This window comes from Silurus meridionalis, chromosome 9, assembly GCF_014805685.1.
Source record: "Silurus meridionalis isolate SWU-2019-XX chromosome 9, ASM1480568v1, whole genome shotgun sequence".
NCBI lineage: Eukaryota > Metazoa > Chordata > Actinopteri > Siluriformes > Siluridae > Silurus > Silurus meridionalis.
This window is the reverse complement of record NC_060892.1, coordinates 20,283,483-20,307,913: the sequence shown is the minus strand read 5'-3', so window position 1 is coordinate 20,307,913 and position 24,431 is coordinate 20,283,483. Positions and strand designations below refer to the sequence as shown.

General features: G+C 37.9%; 1 protein-coding gene across 3 annotated transcripts; it reads left to right on the top strand.

The window, feature by feature from the left end:
* The first annotated feature begins 103 nt into the window (after positions 1-103).
* phka2 (phosphorylase kinase, alpha 2 (liver)) lies at positions 104-22,539 on the top strand. Of its 3 annotated transcripts, XM_046857431.1 has the most exons (32): positions 104-634; positions 2,467-2,625; positions 3,565-3,612; positions 3,727-3,895; positions 6,401-6,483; positions 6,560-6,640; positions 7,397-7,495; positions 7,660-7,805; positions 8,085-8,139; positions 8,773-8,895; positions 10,023-10,118; positions 10,317-10,424; positions 10,554-10,632; positions 10,744-10,878; positions 11,331-11,440; positions 11,728-11,872; positions 11,959-12,037; positions 12,130-12,293; positions 12,726-12,896; positions 13,127-13,236; positions 13,947-14,080; positions 14,174-14,330; positions 14,434-14,513; positions 14,596-14,674; positions 16,583-16,712; positions 16,940-17,041; positions 17,174-17,292; positions 17,450-17,473; positions 18,040-18,093; positions 18,333-18,560; positions 18,692-18,892; positions 21,139-22,539. In XM_046857431.1, the coding sequence occupies exons 1-32, from the start codon at positions 557-559 to the stop codon at positions 21,310-21,312; spliced, it is 3,720 nt and encodes a 1,239-aa protein (XP_046713387.1). In that variant the 5' UTR covers positions 104-556; the 3' UTR covers positions 21,313-22,539. The 3 variants fall into 3 exon arrangements, with proteins under 3 accessions (XP_046713387.1, XP_046713385.1, XP_046713384.1); XM_046857429.1 differs by lacking the exons at positions 104-634; positions 2,467-2,625; positions 3,565-3,612; positions 3,727-3,895; positions 6,401-6,483 and having other exon boundaries at positions 6,598-6,640; positions 7,660-7,806; positions 8,087-8,139; positions 12,729-12,896; XM_046857428.1 differs by lacking the exons at positions 104-634; positions 2,467-2,625; positions 3,565-3,612; positions 3,727-3,895; positions 6,401-6,483 and having other exon boundaries at positions 6,598-6,640; positions 7,660-7,806; positions 8,087-8,139.
* Positions 22,540-24,431: the final 1,892 nt, after the last annotated feature.

The following is a 24,431-nucleotide window of genomic DNA, read 5'->3' as shown; positions in this document are numbered from 1 at the left end:
CCAAGCAACAGCTGAATTTTATTTTGAACCGGCCTGCATACAATATACATATGATTCAGTAGTATAGTAGTATTTACATATTTTAAATGATTTTTAAATAAAAAAGCATAGATATATAAATATAGTTCCAAAAGCATTTTCAGATTTAGAAATGAGAGAGAAATAAAATGACCGAAACTTCCGGGTTTTCTTTTCTCCTTTCACTTTAAGAGTCCTGCCTGTCAAAACAGTTATTTGGCCTTTTGTATCGGATCACCGGCGGTGTCAGGAAAACGTGAAAGTGTTTAGGATCGGGTACTAATGAGAATGAGGATGATGATGAGGATGAAGGAGACGGGCATCGGTTTCGTTTTGAGGGGATGAAGATAACAGATGACTGTTTCCTCATTGAGGGACGTGCAGTCTGTTCGGCTTCGCTTCATTCTTAATACGAGCTGCCGTTTTCAGTTCAAGGATTATGAGCAATGAAGTAACAGGTCGACGGATCTGCTCTGATCTTCTCTATCAGATACACACACGCTTTTGGATGATCGGAGGGGATCGGAAATAAACCATCATGAGGAGTCGGAGCAATTCAGGAGTGCGGCTGGATGCGTTTGCGAGACTCGTCCATGAGACCATCCTGTGCTATCAGGCAAGTCTGATCTCAATCCAGGTCATAATGGATCTGATCCAACTCTTTTTTTATATAGAGCACTCAGAGAAGCAGGTAGAGGTGAGATGATGTGTGTATTATCATTATTATTATTACATGATGGGGATCCACTGATCCAAAAATAAACAGTGTCTGGACAAAGGTCACCTTTTGTTTGGGAACTGAGGAGCAGATTTAAACAAACCAAACCACAAGAATGCGTTTACAGAGCAAAGCCTACAAATCTCACCCATTCCCATCCCTACATTTAACATCTACAGTTACAAGCTCTATTTACTGATTCATTCGTTCACTTCTTTATTTCTTTATTTATTTATATCACGAAAGCAAACCATCCACTATGTTCCCACATCGACCTTTAACAGAAACTTCATCCTGAAACACAATCAGTAGAACTGAAATGTGTTTAATGGACTGTGTTAAGAAGTTGTTTTGCTGTTTTCGGTAAACTAATTCCCATTAAACATTAATCATAGTTTGCATTGGCAATAACTGAATCACTTTTTCAAATTTCTCAACCATCTTTCAATGTCACACGAATGACAAATACGGACAGCGAACTTGTCCAGAATGCAGCGCGGCTATAGAATGCAGAGACTAACTTTAGAAACTCGATCCGCTCGAGGAGATCGAGTGTCAACCGATAAGACTAAAGCGCTGCCGCATCGCTCTCTTCAACTACAGACAAAGTTCAGGCCGAGCACCGTGGCCACTGTGGAAATGCAGAAAAATGTACAGTTGTAAAAAGTACTAAAATCAACGAAATCAAGGTCATTACAAATCAGATCACATGCTCATTATATAGATTTTTCAGGCTGAACTTTTTCCGTTCAAGGGTCCCACAGAGTGATGAATGTTCCCCGAGAACACGATTTAATAAGTAACTGAAGAAAAAAAAAATGTTGTGCAGATTTGTGGCATAAATGTTTGTTCTGACTTGAGGATCATATGTTTTCTGTACAAGGCAGCACAGAAAACACACATATATATATATATATATATATATATATATATATATATATATATATATATATATATATATATATAGTCTCGATATAGCATGTCAGCAGGAAGTACAATCATAAAGAACAAAAAGTTACTTTGTTTATCATTTATTACTGTTTATGTTGAAACTTTGTTACAAGTATATTTGTGTGTTAAATTAGAAATACAATTTTTAATTTTCGATCGCCTGAAGTCTGGGAACGGAATCATTGCTATTACATTCATTCTCATGAGAAAATGAACATGCAGGTACGAGCATATGGGAACACGAGCGGTTTTCAGGAACGAATTCACCTCGTACACCGGGGTTCCACTGTATATAATATGTTTTAGCATCATTCCTAGTGCATCCTTCAAGCCAGTATATCATTTGTGTGTTGCTTTTGAGATATTTTTGAGACCTTTAACCATATAGATATATCCATGGCTACAAAGCACAAATGTTCTTTTCGAAGGATTTTGCGCATCGTGTTTCAGGTACGTGTTCACATTTGTGATCTGATGAATCCGCAAATTCGCCTGGAATCACGTTCGAGTCGATGATTAACCATGTGTTCACATGTGAATGTGCTTTGTAATGTCCTATGAATAGGTCTGATTGTTCTAGTTTTGTGTTACCTCGAGTTACTCGGTGTTGTTTGTTGGATTCGTGCTGTTTTGGTTGTACTGTAGGTGGCTGAAATGGTTTGATTTGACTTGTAATGGGGGTTTCATTTATTCCTTTTAAAAATCCAAAGGCTCTTTTTAGATTTTTTGCTGTCTATTTGCTGCATGTTGGTGATAATGTGTGTATGTGTTTTGTATAGAATCCAGTGACAGGTCTGCTCCCGGCCAGTGCACAGCAGAAAGATGCCTGGGTCAGGGACAATGTTTACAGCATCATATCAGTGTGGGGTCTGGGAATGGCCTATCGCAAGAATGCGGATCGTGACGAGGACAAGGCCAAGGCCTATGAGCTTGAACAGGTGACCCTATCTTAAAATATGATGTTCCATTATTAGGCTACATTGGATGCGCATATTATTTTTAATATCAGTACTAGTAATGTAAAGTATGAAATAAAAAGAAATAAAAAAATCTATCAAATTTTTAATTTACAATTTTAACCAGGTTTGAACTCTTTGGCAGTATCTATGATATCTCAGAAAAGTTTACTCTGACACATTATCGATGTTAAATCATTATGCTGCGCTTCCAGTGTAGCTTAATAATGGAACATCTTAAAATGCTTAGCAGTAGAACATTACTAATACTGTACAAATATTTCAATAAAATACACATATTGCAGTAGTGTATAGTGTCATAAGATACATTGTAGCACATCCTGAATTGTAGAAATGCCTTCATGTGTTATGAAAAGATAGATATTTTTTTTGTCATGTGTTTTTGTCATCTTTAGTTTTCATTACTGTGCTGTGACAAAGTATTTGATTTTACGTGATTTCTCGATTAAGCAGGTTTTGCAGTAATCAGGCCTGGGCCAACTCAGATATCCAAAAAAAATGTGGTTCATCACAGTTCATTCATGATATTAGCATGGGGTCTGGGTGTCAATTACTTTATCCCATGTTTGGTCATCTTTTTTCCCCTTAATAATGCAAGTCATCATTTAAAAACTACATTTTGTATTTATTAGAGTTATCTTTGTGTAATATTAACATTTGCTTGATCTGAATCTATATATATAAATAAGATATTTGTCCAATTTCTTCATTTAAGCATTTTTCTTTGCCAACAATTTTCCCCTGCTGCTTCTTTTCCATCACAAGCCATGCGTTTATACAGAGGGTGTAATCAGGGGAATATTTAAAGTCTCGTCTCTGTTTATAGTACAAACTGTACTTTACCTCGCAAAGCTCTAAAGATAACAAACTGCTGCTTTAACTGTGTTTGTTTCTTCACAGACTGTGGTGAAGCTGATGCAGGGACTGCTGCAGTGCATGATGCGACAGGTAAGAAGGAGAAGATTTACAAGTTCTATGAGGAAAAATTTGTCCTTAAAGAGCATAACATTGTCATATGCGTGTGTGTGTGTGTGTGTGTGTGTGTGTGTGTGTGTATGGCAGATGGATAAGGTGGAGAAGTTTAAATACACACAGAGCACCAATGACTGTCTGCATGCCAAGTACGACATGTCCACCGGTGCGACAGTGGTTGGGGACGACCAGTGGGGACACTTGCAGGTAGACGCCACGTCATTGTATCTGCTGATGCTGGCACAGATGACGGCTTCTGGTGAGCACAAAGGGAACATACCACAAGCGGAGAAATGGCACCGTTACATTAGATTTAGAAATGTAGATATTTTGCATAGGATCAGTTGCAAGTATTTGCCTCAGAACCATGAATATAAAACATTCACATTTTAAACAAAAAAAGTTTGTCAGCGCTATTGTACACCTGTAGTGGTAATTCGGCTCATACTTATCATTAGAGATTATCCTCATCATGCCAACGCTGCTCACAGAGCTCATGCTGACTCACAGCGTTACATCACACTTCCACATTTTAGCGTTTGTGTAGTCGTGCCCTGTTTTCATTCATGTCTCGTCTCCACCCCTGTCTCCCCCAAATGCTCTGTTGTCTACAGCTGTCTTGAGTTAGACCTTTGATCATTTTGTTTTAAATACCCCTCGGCGTCGGTTTTTTTTTTCTCTCTCGCAAAGTTTTACGTTCAGTCACCTGTATATACCAAGCCTCCTTCTCGTTTTAGTTTTCTGCAGTCTCCTCAGTCTTTTTCTCCAGTTTGCGATCTTCTTGCCTGCATTTTACATTGTTTTTATTTCCTGTGCTGCGATTTCATCCATCCAAATCTTCAGTACATGACAGCATAAAAAAACCCATTAAAACTCAACAGTTAAATCAAGAAGAATTTGTTTCCCATATTCTCTGAAAGTACTGTAGATCTTCACAGAAACCGAAAAGGTTCCCATGTTCCAGCTGTCTCTGTATCAGTGTGTGGATCAAACCAAACTGAACGTTCCATATTTTTTATAGCTCATGAAGATGTTATCCTGCTTACAGTAGATATTCCATCTTCGTTAGGAACTAGAACCACTATGAATATGTTGTTATATGGTAAATACAGCTGCAGAAATTCTACAATAATCTTTTCGAAAATCCAGTGCAATTTACAGTAATCTCGTTTACAACCGAGCAGTTGAACGTTAAGGGCCTTCCTGAAGGGCCCAGCATTAAGATTTAAACTCATGATTTACAGATCAGAAGTCTAGCGTGTTAACCACTGAGCTATTACTGTATAATCCTAACAGTCGAATACTGCATGTTCACTCAGTGTTTTGTCACATAACTTGCAAAACCTATGAAACAGTTTGAGGAGAAATCGTTCTGCTGCACAACAGCACACATTTCCTGTTTTTGTTTTTTTCATACAGAGAAGGTGAAGTGAATGCATGCAATGAAGTCACAGTTGTGTGCATGCTTGAGAAAACAAGTTGCTTGGCTGTAGAGTGTGTGAAAAGTAGGACTTTATTTTAAACATTCAGTATTAAAGCCAGGCCAGAGGGAAACTAAATGGAGATTCAAATCAAGAGGGATGTTTGATTTTTGGTCAAATTCTGCAGAACTTTCTAATAATATTCACATCTTCCATCTAATTTGCTTATAAAACTAAAACAGAACACTTTTTAACATTTTTAATTTTTTGATTAGGGATAACTTCGTTGTTTTAATAGATAATATTTTTGAATAATTCATAAACAAATTTCATGCTGTAAAGTACATATCTATCTATCTATCTATCTATCTATCTATCTATCTATCTATCTATCTATCTATCTATCTATCTCTTGAGCGATAATATCGTATTTGTTGTTTTAACCATTTGCAAAATCACATTATCGAATACGTCACTCGTTTTCGGTAACCAATCAGAACGCAACATGAGCGTGGTGTGTCGCAAAAAGTCTATGAGAGGAGAAGATTTTCAAACACCAGCAACCTCACAACCCACGCAGGAACGAATTTCAACACGAGGATCATCATCACCAGCATGGAGGTGGTCTGCTTTTGAAAGCTCAGATGTCGGTCTGTTGTTTTCGGCTGCGGTCAAAAGCGACTGGACGACCAACCTCTTTCACCATCTTCGAACTTCCCACCCCCTGTGTATGAGAAATATGATCAGCTTCGGGAGTCAGCTCAACGCAACACGGCAAAAAAACACACCCGCATCATTTAGCGACAAAGTTCTATATGACCAAAAAAAGCAAAAGATGGCAAGATATAACAAATGCAGTCACTACATTACCAGAGTCATGGTACCGGTTTAAGCGGTTGAGAGAGTTGGGGGCAAAGAGCTTTTATATACATTAGATCCATGATACACGCTGCCTAAATTCTATAAGTCGTCTTATCAAACTCTCATGCATGAGGTGCAGAAGGTTTTGCATTTTTTTGCATTTGTTTTGACTGCAACGGTGACTTTTGTTGTTCTTACTTTAATGCTTTAGTTTCAAATAATAAATACCCTGTCCTTCAATATCCAGTATCCTATTTACATTTTACATTTCTTATATTGCCTCAGCTTTCTTTTACAAACATTTTTTTGAATTATGCAAAATATCATCTGATTATTATTTCGAAATATGATTTTTTTTTCCAGTATCGCACACCACTAAATCTAACCGAATATCGAAATCCTGGATCATCTACAATCTCGGCTCATGTTGTTTCTGTGAGGTCTTTTCTCCTAATAGAACTTTGATTCTATGTGTGTTTCAGGTCTGCGCATCATATCGAACCTGGACGAAGTGGCCTTCATACAGAACTTGGTGTTCTACATTGAAGCTGCTTATAAAGTCGCTGTAAGTGGAACTCATTAAAACACGCTATGCAAGTTAATAGCTCGTGTAAATGACAGCATTGTTCGTGTGTCTGTAGGATTATGGCATGTGGGAGAGAGGAGACAAGACAAACCAGGGGATTGCTGAATTAAATGGAAGCTCTGTTGGAATGGCAAAGGTATGAAGGGTGAAGCGAGCAGCTCATCAGTGAGCAACTTGCGTGTGTGTGTGTGTGTGTGTGGTTTATTGACTTGTACCGGATAAAACAATAGAAATGTAGAAGAGTGAATAAGCATGAATCAGATCCTGGTTTTGGGTCACATTACAGTGACTGTGTACAGCTCCGGTTCTTGTACTTTGATACAGTATCATTTTTTAATGTATGTTTGAATACTGTTGCACTGTCACACTTGAATTCTTAAATCTGATTGGTCTAAAGCTTAATTCTTTGCACTTCTTCTAATGTAGTGTCCATAGAGACATTTGAGACCTTTTTGGTAGATGAATTAAACATTAAAATGTTGCGGGTTGTCAAAGCTATATCTTTCTGACACAATATTGTGTTCAGAGCGTTGTGGTTCTATAGCCGTTTATAATATTCTAACTAAAAAAAGGTGGGTGAAGGTTACTGATCTGATAGAAGCTGATGGGAAAAAATATTATAGCATGTAGGAGTGGATCCCAAAATTTAGCTGCATTTAAAAAAAAAAAAAAAAAAAACAGAACTCCTTGTCAAATGTCACCCTCTAGTGGTGGAGGCATCAAAAGTATTGTCTTTGGTTACACCATTTAACACTAACATTGCATTACACAACTCACTTATAACCAGAAAATGTGGAAAATATATGTATTGATAACTCTGAAATTGTTTTGTGATTGAAATAAATCACAATTTTATTTGCTTTTTTTCTTCCCATATGTACTGTGTTTTTAGGCTGCTTTGGAAGCCATTGATGAACTTGACTTGTTTGGAGCTCATGGAAGCCCCAAATCTGTCATCCATGTTCTGCCAGATGAAGTAGAGCATTGCCAGGTTAATACACTTACAAAATAAATAGGAATTTAAATAAATAAATAAAAATTGGGATTCATGTCAACATAAAAATGTATTATTTGGTCATTTGCTGCTTAGATATGTAAAAAAATAGGATCGCTGTCTTATATAAGAGAAGTTAATTAATGATCATATGTTTCTAGTCAATCTTATGCTCCATGCTGCCTCGAGCCTCTACATCGAAGGAGATCGATGCCGGTCTGCTCTCGGTTATTTCCTTCCCTGCCTTTGCAGTCGAGGATGCCGACCTGGTCAACATCACCAAGGGCGAGATCATCTCCAAGCTGCAGGTGCACTGCCTTTATGTTCTCTATATTATGTCTATACAATACTACAAATGTACTATAAACAAAAAACACATACAATATAAGTAACCCGGGGAAAAAATAGACCTAAAAATTGAGTGGAAGAAAGCTCACAAAACTTCTAAATATCTAAAGAATAAACCAAAAAAAAAACCCACAATGTAGTTTGTTCTGCGTGTGATGATTTAAAAATTGTTCATATGGAAACGTTTGGATTTTTTAATTCGCTTGAACACATTTTGAATTGTGATTGAACAAATTGCAGGGCGTTATGGGTGCTGTCGGTTTATTAGAGACGGCTACAAGACTCCAAAAGAGGTAAGAGTAAGAATTTAGATTATGTAACCATTATGTCATTGTGGTCAGGCTGAAATTTAGAGACGTGCCAACCGGTATTGTAGACGTACTTTATAGTAGAATATATTAAGTGCCTGTCGAAAGTTTGGAAACGCAGTATTTGATCATTTTCGAGAGACACGTGTATGTTACTTTTGTTTAATCTGAATCTGCATGCCAGTTCACCCCAGAGCAGTTCAGTAGGATTTGGGTGTGGTCACTGGGCAGGACATTCCATGACAGAAAACACTCCAGTCGACTTTGATGTACGCTTCAGGTCATTGTCTTGTTGTATGGTGAAGTTGGTTCTAATTATACACACCCACAGTCAAACATGGAGGTGGATTTTATATCTTCTCTCCTGTTCTCCACCCTTCACAATTTCTTCTGTTAGAGCCAGACGTCGAATTTGCCCTCATCTGTCCAAAGAACTTCTTTCCAGTCATGCACTGTCCAAGTCCTAGTCCTAGTTTGTTGCGTAGAAATAACATGCACGTGTCTTAAAAATGATGAAAGAAATGATGAAAAATTAAGGTTTCCAAACTTTTCACATGCACTGTTTGTGCTTCTCAGTAAAAGTCTAATGTTGGTTATATGTCTTTTTTGTGCCAATAGGACCCATCTCGGCTTCATTACGACCCAGCGGAGCTGAAGCTTTTTGAGAATATTGAATGTGAATGGCCTGTTTTTTGGACTTATCTCATACTGGATGGTGTTTTCAACAGTGATCATGTGCAGGTGTACACATCATCCTTTAACTACATTTATGCTTCATGTGCTTTTACTGGGGTGGCAGCAGTATAAAGAAGATATCGGTGTGTTTCACTTTTTATCTGCTAAGACATTGTATGTACCAGACAAAAAACTCGTGAAACATGCCTTTTAGTGTGGCTTTATTAGTGGCACCATGTTTTTTTTTTTTCTTATCAGCAATTTGTGTATAATTATATATACCCAGGGTACTGGTGGAAATTGGAAGAGTACTGTAAGAGTGTAGCGGAGGTGAAGAGAGTTTCTGATAGGGTGATGATCGTGAAGCTGGAAGTTGAAGGAGTGATGATAAATGTCATCAGTGCCTATGCTCCACAAGTGAGTTGTGAGATGGAGGAGAAGAAAAATCCTGGAGTGAGTTGGATGAAGTGGTAGATTGGTGATTGGGGCAGATTTTAATGGGCATGTAGGTGAAGGGAACAGAGGTGATGAGGAGGTGATGGGTAGGTATGGTTTTAAGGAGAGGAGTGTGGAAGGGCAGATGGTGGTAGATGTAGCTAAAAGGATGGAAATGCAGTGGTGAACACGTATTTTAAGAAGAAGGAGGATCATAGGGTGACGTATAAGAGTGGAGGAAGGTGCACACAGGTGGACTATGTTCTATATAGGAGATGCAACCTGAAGGAGATTGGAGACTGTGAGGTGTTGGCAGGGGACAGTGTAGCAAGATAGCATCCGACGGTGGAGGTGAAGAAGAAGAGGAGGAGAGTGAAGACTGAAAGAAGAATAAGATTGTGGAAACTGAAGGTGAAAGACTGTAGTGTGAGATTCAGGGAAGTGTGTATTTTTTTTGTTCGAAAAGGTTCCAAACTGCAATTTTAGTGATAAAAGCTTTGATAAAAGTCTTCCAAGCGCCAAGTATGTCTCCTGCTTGTAGTGAAAAAAAAGAGAAAAGGGGAAATCCATCAGAAAATAAAAAAATATAAATCAACAATGTGAAGCAGGAAAGACCCTCACAGTCATAGTACCATTTTCAGAGGACTACCTATAAATATATATTTATTCTATGCCCAGAATTACTGTGGAAGAAATGTTTGTTTGGGTCCACAAGGGGGCAGTATGTTGTCATTATTAACTCCGTTGTAACTGTTCAGGTGCAGGAATACACAGAGGCTCTGGAGGGTGTCTTGATCCGAGCTAAACATGGCATCCGGCTGATGCCTGAGCTTTACGCTGTACCAACTGACAAGGTGACAGTGTATGACTGATTGGTTCATATCTGGGGAATCTTTCCTCTTTCTTTGTGTGTGTGTGTGTTTGTGTGTATGTGTGCGTACGTTGTGTAATTGAGGCTGACAGCTTAACTGAACCATTAAAAGTAATTTACTGAACGGGAAGTAATTTTTTTTTTAATTGTTGCGAAAAACAGGTTTGTTTTTTTGTTTCAGGTTGAAGACGAGTACAGAAACCCTCACAGTGTGGACCGTGTAGCTACAGGCCAGCTGCCTCACTTATGGGGACAGTCTCTCTACATCCTGAGCAGCCTGCTAGTCGAGGTACAGCACAGCCGCTCACATGCTTCATTTATAAGTGTGTAGCCCTGTCCTGTGTGCTATGTCAATTTTCTTTCTAAAGGCATCGCTCACATTCTTAATAAAAAAAGCAGAGTGTGTTCCTCCAAACAGGGCTTTCTTGCTCCTGGAGAGATTGATCCTCTAAACAGAAGGTTCTCGACAAACTTCAAGCCAGATGTTGTTGTCCAAGGTAAACAAACACGTGTGATTAATCATACAGCATGTTTGTTGTACATTATATACTCTGATATTTGTGTTAAAAACAGGCAGGTGCTTTAGATCAGTGTTTTTTTCTTTTCAGTCAGTGTAGTAGCAGAGACGGAGGAGATCCAGGCACTGCTGAGAGATCATGGGGTTGAGGTGCAGACTGTATCAGAGGTTAAACCCATCCGAATCATGCCAGCTCGCATTCTGAGCCACATCTACGTCAAGCTGGGTAATGATTGAGCACACTTAGATTTACATTCATGGTAGGATTTGGCAGATTCTGTTATCCAGAGCGACAATTATCTCATTTATACAATGAGCAGGTGGGAGTTAAGGGGTCTTGTTTAGTGGCAGCTTAGTGGTGCTGGGATTTGAGCTGACAACCTTCCTATCAGAAGTCCAGCATCTTAACCACTGAGCTACCACTTGTCATGTCACAACACTTCTTTTTGGTTATTTTGCTATAGAAGTCATTACCCCTTTGCACTCCCTAAAAGCCGGCATATACCAGACATACACACACACACACACACTTTAAAAATCTTTTATTTATTTGTACATTCCAATGTATTTCTGGGAGAAGTTGACACTTTTTGAGCATTTATATATAAGGCTCCAGGACTGCAGACTTGCATTTCAGACACATCTGACTCCTCACTAAAGCTTAGTTTATTTTCACAGGAAGCTGTAAGAGGCTGAATTTGACAGGACGGCCGTATCGACACATTGGGGTTTTAGGGACGTCCAAGTTCTATGAGATCAGAAATCGTACCTACACTTTTACCCCGCAGGTACATTTTTTTTACTGCTTTCAATCTCAGGGTCATTCATGAAATATATCTATTTTAATTGTATATATTTATAAAAAAATCCACTGTCAGGCTGGTAATTGATGGATAGTTTTTTTTTATAATATCATTATTTAATTAAAAAAGATTCAACTACCATAAATTGCTCATTCCTGTTTCAGACATTACAGCTGATTATATGAAATTATATTATATAAAATATATTATATGAAAATGAAAAAAACAAAAACAACAGCAATTACAGATTATATTTGTTCTTCTGTTATTAGTTTATTGACCAGCATCATTTCTACCTGGCTCTGGATAATCAGATGATAGTGGAAATGCTGAGGACCGAGCTGGCCTACCTCTCTTCCTGTTGGCGTATGACCGGGAGACCCACACTCACTTTCCCAATTACACAAAGCATGCTGGGTAATAATGAACCGAAAACTAGTAACAGCCACTCAAATCTTTCTGAAGGGAAAATGTAAGATTTCTGGTGTTTCCTGTTGTTTTAGTGGAGGACGGTGAAAGCATCGATCCTTGTATCTTGTCTACGTTAAGAAAGATCCAGGACGGTTATTTTGGTGGAGTGAGGTGAGAAATATATCGCTATAATGCTCATTTCCATGATCTATTTCCAGGTTCTATAACAGCATACTCCTTTACATTGTCTCTTCGGACTGCAGAGTTCAGATTGCAAACCTTTCCACGTTCCTCACTACCTCCTTCCACACAAAGCTCAGCTTCATGGATGCTGATTCAGAAGAGAACCTTGAAGATGAGGATGAGGATGAAGAGGAGGACTACGATGAAGATGAAGACATTAAAGTTCACAGCTTTTCCAGCAGTGGTATTTCACTTCTTCTCTTTTTTATTTCTCGGCATCTTGCAGATAATCTGGATGCGATATGAAAGTTAGAGGAATTTTTTTTTAATCATTATTAGTTAATATATAATGATATTTGTCAGAAAATGGGTGAATTTAAAAATATCTGTCAGCATTCAATCAATCAATCATTTCACTCCCCTCATTTGCAGGAGAGGTGAATAATGAATTCAATTCATTTGTATCACAATGCCATGATCTCATATCAGTTTAGAGCCTTAAATATTAATAAATGTGTCTCTATTTGGATTTAAACCCAAAGTGTATGTGGCTTAATGTTCTCTATGTTCCCAATTCCAAAAATATTCTCTATTTAAAATGACTGATGAATGATGTTATGGACCACCAGGTTCCACATCTGCTTTTTTATTATTGAATTCTTTTTTTTTTTTTTAGAAGATCCCAAAGATGTGCTTGACCAGTACTTCGACCACCTCCTGCAGAGCACAGCCACAACATCGCATCTTCCTGCCATCCAGAAGGGGCAAGAGCATGTTTTCAGTGCTGAGCACACCACCAGGGACATCCTGACACTCATGGCTCAGGTTCAGGGCAAGAACATGCCTAGTAAGCCCTAAAACCATGATCATTCACTGATATACACCTTTTAGCTTATTCAAATGGCTTTTGAGAACGAGGCTTGTATCCTCTCTCGTTTTGTGGTCGGATTTTCATGTCCTGTAACTGAAGTGTTCTCAGTGGGATTCTCCATTAATTAAACAGCAGAGTGAATATTCCAAGGACAAGCAGTTTTCTCCACGATGTCATTTTAAACGTGCATTCTTTGTGCTTTTCAGAAGCGTCTATGTATTTACCTGTGGTTCCCACCATGAACAAACACAGGAAGTCTCTGAACCTGCTGGAACTCCCACAGCATCAACACCACACTCCTCAACCACACCACAAGGCAAGTCAGAAAATACATTAATTTAGAATTCTGAGGTAAACAATCGACCAATCAAAGCCTGTGGGTATTATTACTGTGGTATTTTGATGGATGAATCCCTTCAGTCATTAAATTTTAGATTTCAGAAAGATTATGCTGTAATCCCACCTCATATACTTTATATTGTGTCTGAACTTCCATACTGATAAATAATAATAAAAAAGCTTTGGTTTCTCTTCCAAATAGTATTTTATACATTAAGTGTTACAGTAATCACCCGTTTATGATTTAAACGAAAAACTGCGATAAACGGACGCCATCCCAAAAATGCAATATTTTTTTCTTGTTTAAGCCGTAAATCATCCTCCCACACACTTCAAACACACGCAGAAAACATTTGCAAGAATATAGCGAGATGAATTTTGTGTAAATTGGTAGAAATACAGTACACCGTATCACATTTATTGTGAGTACATGCACCATACAGTGTACAGTTCTGTAGTAGCGTAGCCTACGCGTAGTTTCTTTGCATGTTTAATTGGTTGAAGCGTCCTATGATGTCAAAAAAGGGGCTGAGGCAAATAAGTTATGTGGCAAATGCAATTCCGCGATAAACCGGGGACGTGAGATTCGCGCTAAAGCGGGGGATTACTGTACAGAGAACTGCTTTTATAACAGTAGTAGACATGTGTCACTGATTTATTTGTGAACATGTGAAAATGCTTGACTAGGCTCCCGCTCCAGACCTTCACTTGCCCCGTGACGCTCAAGGCAACACAGACTTTGCCGCACTCGTGAGTCACCTGAAGGAATGCCCCACTTTACAGGACCAAGCTGATATTCTTTACATTCTCTATGCTATGAAGTAGGAATTCACATGTCCATTATATTATCAGCTCTAATAATAGAATGATGAATGAAACACATCTCTAATTGTCCGATGGCCTGGTTTGTTCAGAGGTCCCGAGTGGATGGTGAATATATCGGGGCAGAAAGAAGCCACAGTGCGCACCCTGCTCGAGGAGCTCTATGTCAAGGCTGGAGCCTATAAAGAGTGGGGTCTTATTCGCTACATTTCGGGCATTTTAAAGAAGACGGTGGAGGTCTTGGCTGAGGTAAAATATTTAGTTGTGACCAACTCTTACCTGTTAACTGAATCTCCCTTGTTGCATGTCGGCTTCCTAAACTTGTTCAAACTAAGCCATGTTTCGTCTTCAGGCCTGTACAGATCTGATCTCACATCAGAAGCAGCTAACTGTGGGTCTTCCTCCCGAGCCAAGGGAGAAAGTCATCACTGTGTGAGTGTGCATTTAATCATCATTACAGATAATAAGCCTTCTTGCTTCTCTGTTTGTAATCTACCATTTGACTTTCTTTCAGTCCTCTCCCTCCTGAAGAACTGAATAAGTTGATCTACGAAGCCAGCGGTCAGGATATAAGCATTGCAGTACTTACCCAGGTAAAGTTAAAGATGAAGACTCAAAGATGTGTAGGGCTGCAACAATTAATAGATAATGATCGATTTCGAAATTCGTTGTCAAAGAATGGTGTTACGGATTAGTTGGGCTGTAGCGCAGAGTACAGGGTCAACCTATAGCAGGAAAATGTGTCATCCAAGGAAATGGAAGCATTTTATATTAAACACAACAGGTCAAAATTTAACCAACAAGTTATGCAAAGCAGAGCTTGTGTGGGATGGAAGTACCACAGTGGTGCACGAGCACGTGAAAATAAAACGCACTGTTGTCACGGATGAAGGCGAAACATCAACACGGTCAGCGAAAAACGTATTATCATCATGTAAAAATAGTAGTTTACTGAAGTGCTACTGTGTAAACTGTTTGTAACTTCGGGACAGTCGCACTGGATCTGTTTTGTCGTGACTCGTGAGCATCAGGTCGCACGCTCAGCTCGCTCGCTATATTTCATTTATGCGTATATCTATATTTATTCTATATTTATACAAAATAAAATAATGATATATTCTAGATCAGGGGTTTTCAACCAGTGGGCCGCGGCCCCCTGGTGGTCCGTGGTGGCATTGCATGTGGTCCATGACAGTCTACATAATTTCACGATTCATTTCAGGATCAGCTCATAGAGATGTTCACAGACTCTGTCAGGAGGCATATGTATGATACACAACCCCTTATGAAGTTCTGGATAAGTTGCCAAACAGAATTTCCAGAGCTTACAGTAAAAGCATTGAGGTGTCTTTTACCCTTTCCGACTACATACCCTTGTGAGAGCGTTTTTTCCACACTGGCATATCTAAAGAACAAGTACAGGGCAAGGCTAGAACCAGAGAATGATATGATACACACACAATAGTGGGCTGTGAATCACTTGTTAGTCAGAATGGTGGTCCCTGGCACAGAACCAGTTGAAAACCCCTGTTCTAGATGCTCATATCTTTACATCTGAACAAAATGTCTGTATTTTCTTAAACAAAAAATGGTCAAAACAATGCTTTATTATATATTATATAGATTTTTTTAAACATGGTTGTCAACTTGCCAACTGCAATTATCATTAAAAACAATACAAATATTTATTTACACAAATTGCTTTACCTTCCATACTCATATCCTGCATTGTTTTTATTAATTTTTTTTTTCACAGAAAGAAGCACCCCAGCATGAGTGAATTTGTTCAAGGAGAAATTCCTCATTTGCTCTTTAACAAGCAGCCACTATGAGCTTTACATTGTCAAAATGAAAGATAGTTAAACTCAATATGTGGCTTTTGCATTTTTTAAATACAGGTTTATACATGAATACCCTGAATTAGGGTTTTATATAATTATTTTTAGCAAAACATCTGATTAATCAATGAAAGAAAAAACGTTAGATGTCATTTAAATGTCCTTTTAGCTCTAATGCACAACTAAAGAATTCAACACTGGAATCCAACGTTAGGACTAAGTGCATATTTGTCTAAACTGGAAATTTGATACATCTATAAATATATACATATTTATATACATCAACTTGAATACGTTTCTAAATGTAATGTACTCGAATGCCCGCAAACGAAATCTCCCCTTTAGATCTTTTTTTCTTCTTCTCAGGTTAAAACCCATTTTCTCTATAAAATAGAAAATCGATAGAAATAATTTATGCTCTTTAGATTCGAGCTCTTAATTTCTGTACTGTATAATAGGAGGCCATAAAAAATAAATAAATAAATAAATCAAAAATAAATTCATCTTTAGAGTGTGGTTCATATTATTGTATTCTGTATCGCAGATGATAAAAATAAATTGAGCTATTAGATTCAGAGGATTTTATAGTCTTTCGGTCCATAAAAAAGAAAAACTAGGGAAGAGTCTTCAGCTTTTGAATCATCTTTCCTGTGCTTCATACAGGAAATCATGGTGTACCTAGCGATGTACGTGCGCTCCCAGCCGAATCTGTTCGGAGACATGCTGCGTCTGAGGATAGGCCTCATCATGCAGGTGATGGCCACCGAGCTGGCTCGTAGTCTTCAGTGCTCAGGTAACGATGCTGATATTCAGCGATAAAGACTGAACGTGACTAAAAGGGAGGGGAGTTCAGGAGTCAAAGTTGCGTTCTTAAAGGACGCGTCTTTTATATTATCACAGATTGAATGTTTGAGTGAATTTGTAAGCTTGGTTTGTTGAAATATTTGTTTAGATTGTTACATAGAATTTTTGTAAATGTGAAACTCTCACATAAATCATCACATTAATATTTCCTGCTAGGTGAGGAGGCATCTGAAGGTCTGATGAACCTCAGTCCATCAGACATGAAAAATCTGCTTCACCACATCCTGAGTGGTAAAGAGTTTGGAGTGGAGAGGAGCGGTGAGTCTGATTACTGCTGATCTGTTGTTTTTTAATGACAGCATCCATATGTTTCAAAACTAAATGGAAAATCAAAACGGTCTGATGAATGTATCTTTATATTAATGTTCTCCTCTGTTCATTCTGTGTAAGTGCGTCCCTCCGAATCGTCAGCCACCAGCTCGGCAATATCCATCCATGAGCTCGGACACACAGGAGCTACCAAAACTGAACGCACAGGCATCAGGAAGCTGAAGTGTGAAATCAAACAGGTGAGAGAGAGAGAGAGAGAGAGAGAGAGAGAGAGAGAAGAGAGACGGAGAGAGAGATGAGCTACTAATTATGGACACAATAACCGGCAGTGGAAAATATTTAAAGAATGTTGTGCGTCTTCAATTTTGAACTGACATGGAAATTATTTGTTTGCAGCTGGATGACTCCAGACCAATCAGCGTGGGTTGAGTTTGTAAACGAGTTTTATTCCGGGCATGCTTATTCACACAACACATACCAAACCCATCCTTATGTCCATTGGCATGCTTTATTGTGATCTAAGATTGGAGTTTGAAATCTTTGTATAGACCAGTGGTTCTCAAATTCGAGTCTGTGAACTAAATCCATTGGGGGTCTAAAAAAAACAAAACAATTTTATATTTATTATGGACTTTTTACAGATAACCACAATATTATTGTATACATATTAATAATGCATAATCTAATAGTAAAGGATCACTGATAAGGTATATAGAATACATATATTGTACAAATAATAAATAATATTCGCCTGCCCACGAAAAGTTTGAGAACACCTGGTGCATATGCTGTGTTTTATGGACTGCCCATCTTCATAAACATGACTTGTTTGGTTTCTCCTGAATGTTTAAATTGTATTGCATCTAATCCAAATATACCATTTTCAGACATCCATTGCAGATAGATGTTGGATGTTGAAGCAGATTTCACATTACAACATTGATTCATTATTCCATCCGCAAAAAAATTCTGCTTTTGTCTCATAGATCTGCACCGGCACTTATTCCACGGGCAGTAATGTCACGTCCCCCCGCTCTACGGTAATCAATTCCGTCATGCCTCATGCTTATTATTGGACGTTGGTGACGTAAAAAGCAAACAGCTACAGTTTTGTTACTGCTCATGCTGTTGTGCAAAATTTCATTGCTTTCAAACTGCTGTTTATTCACTGACTTACTTTTCATCTAGTGTTACCATTATTTTTGATCTTCCTAATATGTGTGTGTGTGTGTGTGTGTGTGTGTGTGTGTGTGTGTATTTCCACATATATGTGATGCAGAGGTGTAGCAGTCCTTCTACCCCCAGTGGCATCATGTCACCCACAGGTACCGGAGACTCACGTCTGCAGTGGGAAGAGCGCCAGGGCCAGTGGCTGAGGAGACGCCGTCTTGATGGCGCTATTAACCGAGTGCCCATGGGCTTCTACCAGAAAGTGTGGAAGATCCTGCAAAAATGCCATGGCCTCTCAATCGCAGGATACGTTCTGCCTTCTTCTACCACCCGAGAGGTACAGGACCGACTTACACACACTTAATGACTCCCTGGAACTGTAGTATATGTTATAATGCATCCTTAGCGTTTATATGGTGTGTGTGTGTGTGTGTGTGTGTGTGTGTGTGTGTGTGTGTGTGTGTGTAGATGACTGAGGGAGAGATCAAGTTTGCTGTGCACGTGGAATCCGTGCTGAACCACGTTCCTCAGCCCGAGTACAGGCAGCTGTTAGTGGAGGCCATCATGGTGCTCACCCTGGTGGCAGATTTGGAGGTCCCCAGCATCGGTGGAATTATTCACATTGACCGGATTGTTCAGATGGCAAACGAATTCTTCTTGCAGGACCAGGTAGAGTGTAGAAATATTTACGATATTATATACGATATATAGCGTTGTCATGAAACCGATCAGATATGAAAGTGATGTTATTCAGTTCTCCTTTTAGACCTTTCAGTCCTCTGGGGTGTTTTTCAAATCTGACTGTTGAGTCAATAAACTTTATATGCAAAAAAGCAATTGAATATAAAAAAAAGATACAGTATGTCAATGAGATGGAAATGTCTATTTTCTTTGTGTTTTTTTTTTTATTGAAGGTACTAGCTGACATGCTCAATTCCCATAATACAGGGGTCACCAACCTTTTCAAATTGAGAGATACTTCTTGGGTTCCGATTAATGTGAAGGGCTACCAGTTTAATACACACAAGTCGAAATAACACACAAGTTCTGAAATAACAAATTTGCTCAATTTACCTTTAATTATATGTTATTATTGATAATTAATGATATTCATCTATATCTAGTCATCTATACTTTTAATATTGTCATTTTCAAATTCACATCAATGCAAGTGTGATTTAAAAATGAATAGCAACACTAAAAATTAGATGCAGCTTACTGGTAAGTGGCGCTATGGTGAGCTATTTTTAGAAAAGGACCACGGGCGACTCATGTGGTCTGTGCGGGCGACCTGGTGCCCGCAGGCACCATGTTGGTAACCCCTGTTATATTATTTAACTCATTTGGTAAAAGAGATCCAATTAAATCCATTTAGCATTAAATGAAAAGAATCCTTTTTTTATGTTGTTTTTTATTTTATTTTACTAAATTGTTTTCGCTTTTCATGTTTCATGTCACCTCAACTGAAACCACATACTGTATACCAGTGACAGTAACAAAGTCAATGTAATTCATTACTGTACTTAAGTAGCTTTTTCACATGTATGTACTTTATTGAAGTATTTCAATTTGGGGAAACTTCACTACATTTCAAAATCAAATATCGTACTTTTTACTCAACTACTGTACAACTTGCGAAAGCAGTGAGTGGATAAAAACTTAACAGGTCAAGCCACCAATCAGCTTAGAGCGCACGCTCAGTTTTGAACTTGATTTAATTGCCGTATCCACTTCAATCCTGTTATTTCATTTGGTTCTAAAGGAAATGATTTCGCTTCAACATTTTGGGCTCATGATAATTGAATAGATATCAATCAGTTTTAACACATTAATATCATTCTAAGAGTAACATTAGAGTCTTTACACATAAACTGAGTTGATTAAGAATGAGTCTTATGACAAAAATTATAATAGGAACATTACAGCCATAATTAAATACTTTATTTCGGCTTCCCCCGTTAGGGGTCGCCACAGCGGATCCTCCGCATGTTTGATTTGGCACATGTTTTTAAGCTGGATGCCCTTCCCAACGCAACCCTCCCCATTTATCCGGGCTTGGGACTGGCACTGAGAGTGGTTGGGGTCGGTTCCCTGACCGGGGCTCGAACCCGGGCCGCAGTGGTGAGAACGCCGCATCCTAACCACTAGACCATCATGCTTAATTTTACTTTTACTGGAGTAATAGTTTACCTCGTGTGTATGGTTTATGCACTTCATCCACCACTGCTGTATACTGAGCACAAATCTCCACTCTCACAGTGAAACATCTTCCCAGTAGAGTGGAGGGTATTATAACAGCAAATGGGGAGTGATTGTGAAATAGGATGTTCGAAAAGGAAATATGAATTTAATAGTGTCAACAAACCTTCTATATCATGTCTATATCGTGTCTATAGGGCATTAAGGCTTATACATCATATGTTGTGGCTTCATGTCGAATAAACAATTGTTTATGAGCCGGTTTTCTAACACTACACATTATTCAGAACAAAATTATTCTTTCATTCAGAATATTTTTTTGCTTGTTAGATGTTTTTTGCCAAAATATTTATTTTCTGAATTTATATATAGGACTAAAGCAACATACAGACAAACCGCTTATAGAACAAGATCATTTTCAAGCTTCAATGGTCTGATACTTCAAAATAAGTTTCATCATAATGTCAAATTCACAACTACTGTGGTTTTACTCGATCAGATATACATTTACATATGTAATTATTGGTCGACAAATAATTGTATTTATAGACATTTCAAAAACTAATTTAATTGACAGCTTACAGCTAATATCATTAACAGCTTGCAGTAAACCCTCAAGCCCGCATTCTAGAGGTGAACTGGTTAATGCATACTAACAGTGTGCATGCTCATTTCACAACCCACTTATTAGTCAACCAGTGCATTCCTTTCTACAGAAATCGAACGGGGCCAGTGAGTTTTTCTTGGAGAAAGATTCCGCCACAGGAATCTGCAACTTCTTCTACGACAGCGCCCCCAGTGGCAGCTACGGCTCAATGACTTATCTGTCCAAAGCCGTGGTCGTGTACGTTCACGACTTCCTCCCCGGTGGCAGCTGTCTGATGCAGTGAGAAGAGCAGCTCCAGGAACCTCACCGTCAAACTGGGACCAGTGAATTTAACAGCAGTCCTGCCTTTCACAGCTGTCAGGGTTGGCAGCAGAACAGAGAGTGCTAGATATTCCTAAAAAGCAAGAATTAGATCATTTTAGACCACTGTGAAGCTGATTTGAATTATTTGATCTATATTATTAATTAGCATATACTATTATAATATGGTATTTATTTGAAAATTGTTAGCCTACATACAGGAATTACCTTTCATTTTAAATATTTAATAATTTATTGTTTTACTCAAGAATTCCATAATTTAATGAAATGCAAACAGCGACCAGTAACCCATAATACTGTATTATGGTTAAAAAAAAAACACAAAAAAAAAAAACACACTATACCTCCATGTATATTTTCTGTTATATTGCTCTCTCTTTATAGTTATCACTGCATGTACCAAATGTTTGTTTTAGCACTTATTGCTTAACGATATAACACTACAACGCAGCCTTGCAGCCGACTGATATCTTTTGATGTATTACACCAATGAGAATAGAGCAGTATAATTGATCTGGTATAATTGTACTGTATTTTTGGGGCATGTTTACATGAAAAGTTACACTGAGATGAATGTTAAACCAGATTTGACTATGTACTGTACATCACTTAGTACCATGCATTGTTTCCTATATTTGGAGAATACTGCTGAGAGGAACAGGGAACAATACAGTAATTTCTTCCTTCTGAGAAAACGGCATGTTTATGTAAACTCGTTCGCTGATTTGTTCATAAGCTGATTTTCCCTCTAAACTGTACATTCTCAGACATCACAGCTTCATATCTCATATCCGTTTAGTCAAAGATTTGTGGTTATATTTAATTGCACAACATTTAATATAATTAAACCGAGTGTATACAATATGTTTAATAGAGATCTTGCACATCAATGTATTTATTTTCTTTTTTTTAAATCACACACTTAGCCAGCATGTCAATAAGGACATTTGTAGACCTTCTCATTCATGCAGTTATGTGAAAGCAGTGCAACAGACAGTGTTCATGGGAACAATAAGAATGAGGGGAGATATAAAAAAAAATGCCATTCGAAAAAAAAAAACTCTCTTATTAGAAGTCATTGAATAGCTGTTTTAGGCACTGAAGTCTATTGTACTATAAGTTAAGTTGTTTCTCACTGTACTGTTTTACTGAACTAGAACTTTGAAAATAAAACCATTAGTTAAGCAGATTACAGAGTCATATTTTCTATTTATTTATTTATTTTTAAATAATTATTAAGAACCATCAACTTTAAAGATATTATACATTATATTAGAATTAATCTTTAAACTTTAATCTATTGATTCTATGATCATGGGTAATGCTGACAGATGTTAATGCTAAAGGTAATATTTTTCTCGTTTTCTATCAGATAATAAGGCAGAAAATATACAGTTATGGTAAGGTTTAGGGTTCTACTGTAATAAATGTGTTTGTCTCTAATTAACACAGTCACCTTAAATAACCAGGAGAATGTATTTACTGTATTTTGACTGGAAGGAACCACTGACGATGGTTTATAATAGCGAGTAGCTTACCGAATATAAAGCAATAAAAACGAGAATGTAATCTCCTGCTTAAATGTTGAGTAATGGTGCTTGAAAATTGAAATATCAATAACAAACGAGAAAACAAAATAAATCATTATATCGTCTGAGGTGGCAGAGGCACCAAAAATACTTTGTATTTGAATACATTACATAGAAAGTCGTCCTCAGTGACACAAGAAAAAAGGGAAATTTGTGTCTATGAACACGAATCAATAATTACATATTTTTGGTATTTGGTATAATGCCACATTCAAAGTTTGGTCATCTCTACTCTGGAGCAATACAGTAATCCTCGCTACATCGCAGTTTAGATTTTTTTTGTAATGCCGGATTTTACATGGAACATATCAAATTTTGTTTTGTGGATTTTTCACTGTATAGCGGGATGTTGTGGTATATAGGTAGCAGTGGCGGTCGGTCAGGGCCAGCAAAGCCTTCTCTGTTCAGTGAAATTGTTTAAATTTATTCCCAACTGTTTTTCCTTTTCATTTCGTAGTGTTTCTCTTGGCTGCACTGCTCCCAGTACGTGTATGTGGATGTTCGATTTTTTTTGTCCAATTAGATTTCAGATTACACTTTGCGGATATTCGCCTATCGCGGGGTGGGGGTGGGGTTGATAGGCAAGGGAATACTAATTAGAAAAAGCAGGTAACGGTTCTGTGAACAAAATCACTTTGTTAAAAAAGTTGGATGCAGAATGGACATACTGGTATGAGGTGATACAACTGTGTACAATTGTGGTGAGCAGAAAAGCAACTCAGAATGCACAACACATCAAAACCTTGAAGAGGATGTGATCGCCCTGAAAGCCAACAATTGAAAGCTGAAGCTGCAGTGAGCACAGACAAACCAAAACTGGACACTGAAGACTGGAAAACGAAGTTTGGTCTGATGTATTGTTATCTCAGCAGAAAGGTGGTAAGGTCAGAATTTCAGAAGAAATGGTGTAAGGTCAGATCCAGCAGAATCCAGCAGTCCGGGCTGGTGGAGATGGTCTGATGGTGTGGGGAATGTTTAAGCCAGCATGTGGCCATGAACATGAAGGGTTGGGTTCATGAAACAAGCTTCACCAGTGGCCTTCTTAACCCCTCAGACACTTACATTTGGTAGGCTAATCTAAATAAAAAATCTTAATGAAAGCTAGCTAACATTAGGCTAATAATTTAACATACTTTAATATTTACTCTTTATACTTTACTATTACTACTTTAATATTTACTATTATGTAGTATGGGAGGTTGCTAGCAAGATTATTACTGTTAGGCTAAGAATTTTTATATATTCTAAAATGTATTAAAACCAGAGTTTAAGTTTGCTAGCAAGATAACAAAGTTTAGTTTATATTATATGATTGAAAGCAATGGCCAAATTTGCTACACACATACACACACACACACACACACACATCTACCTATCTATCTATCTATCTATCTATCTATCTATCTATCTATCTATCTATCTATCTATCTATCTATCTATCTATCTATCTATCTAGCAGACAAAAACATGAACATGATGAATACAAATCATA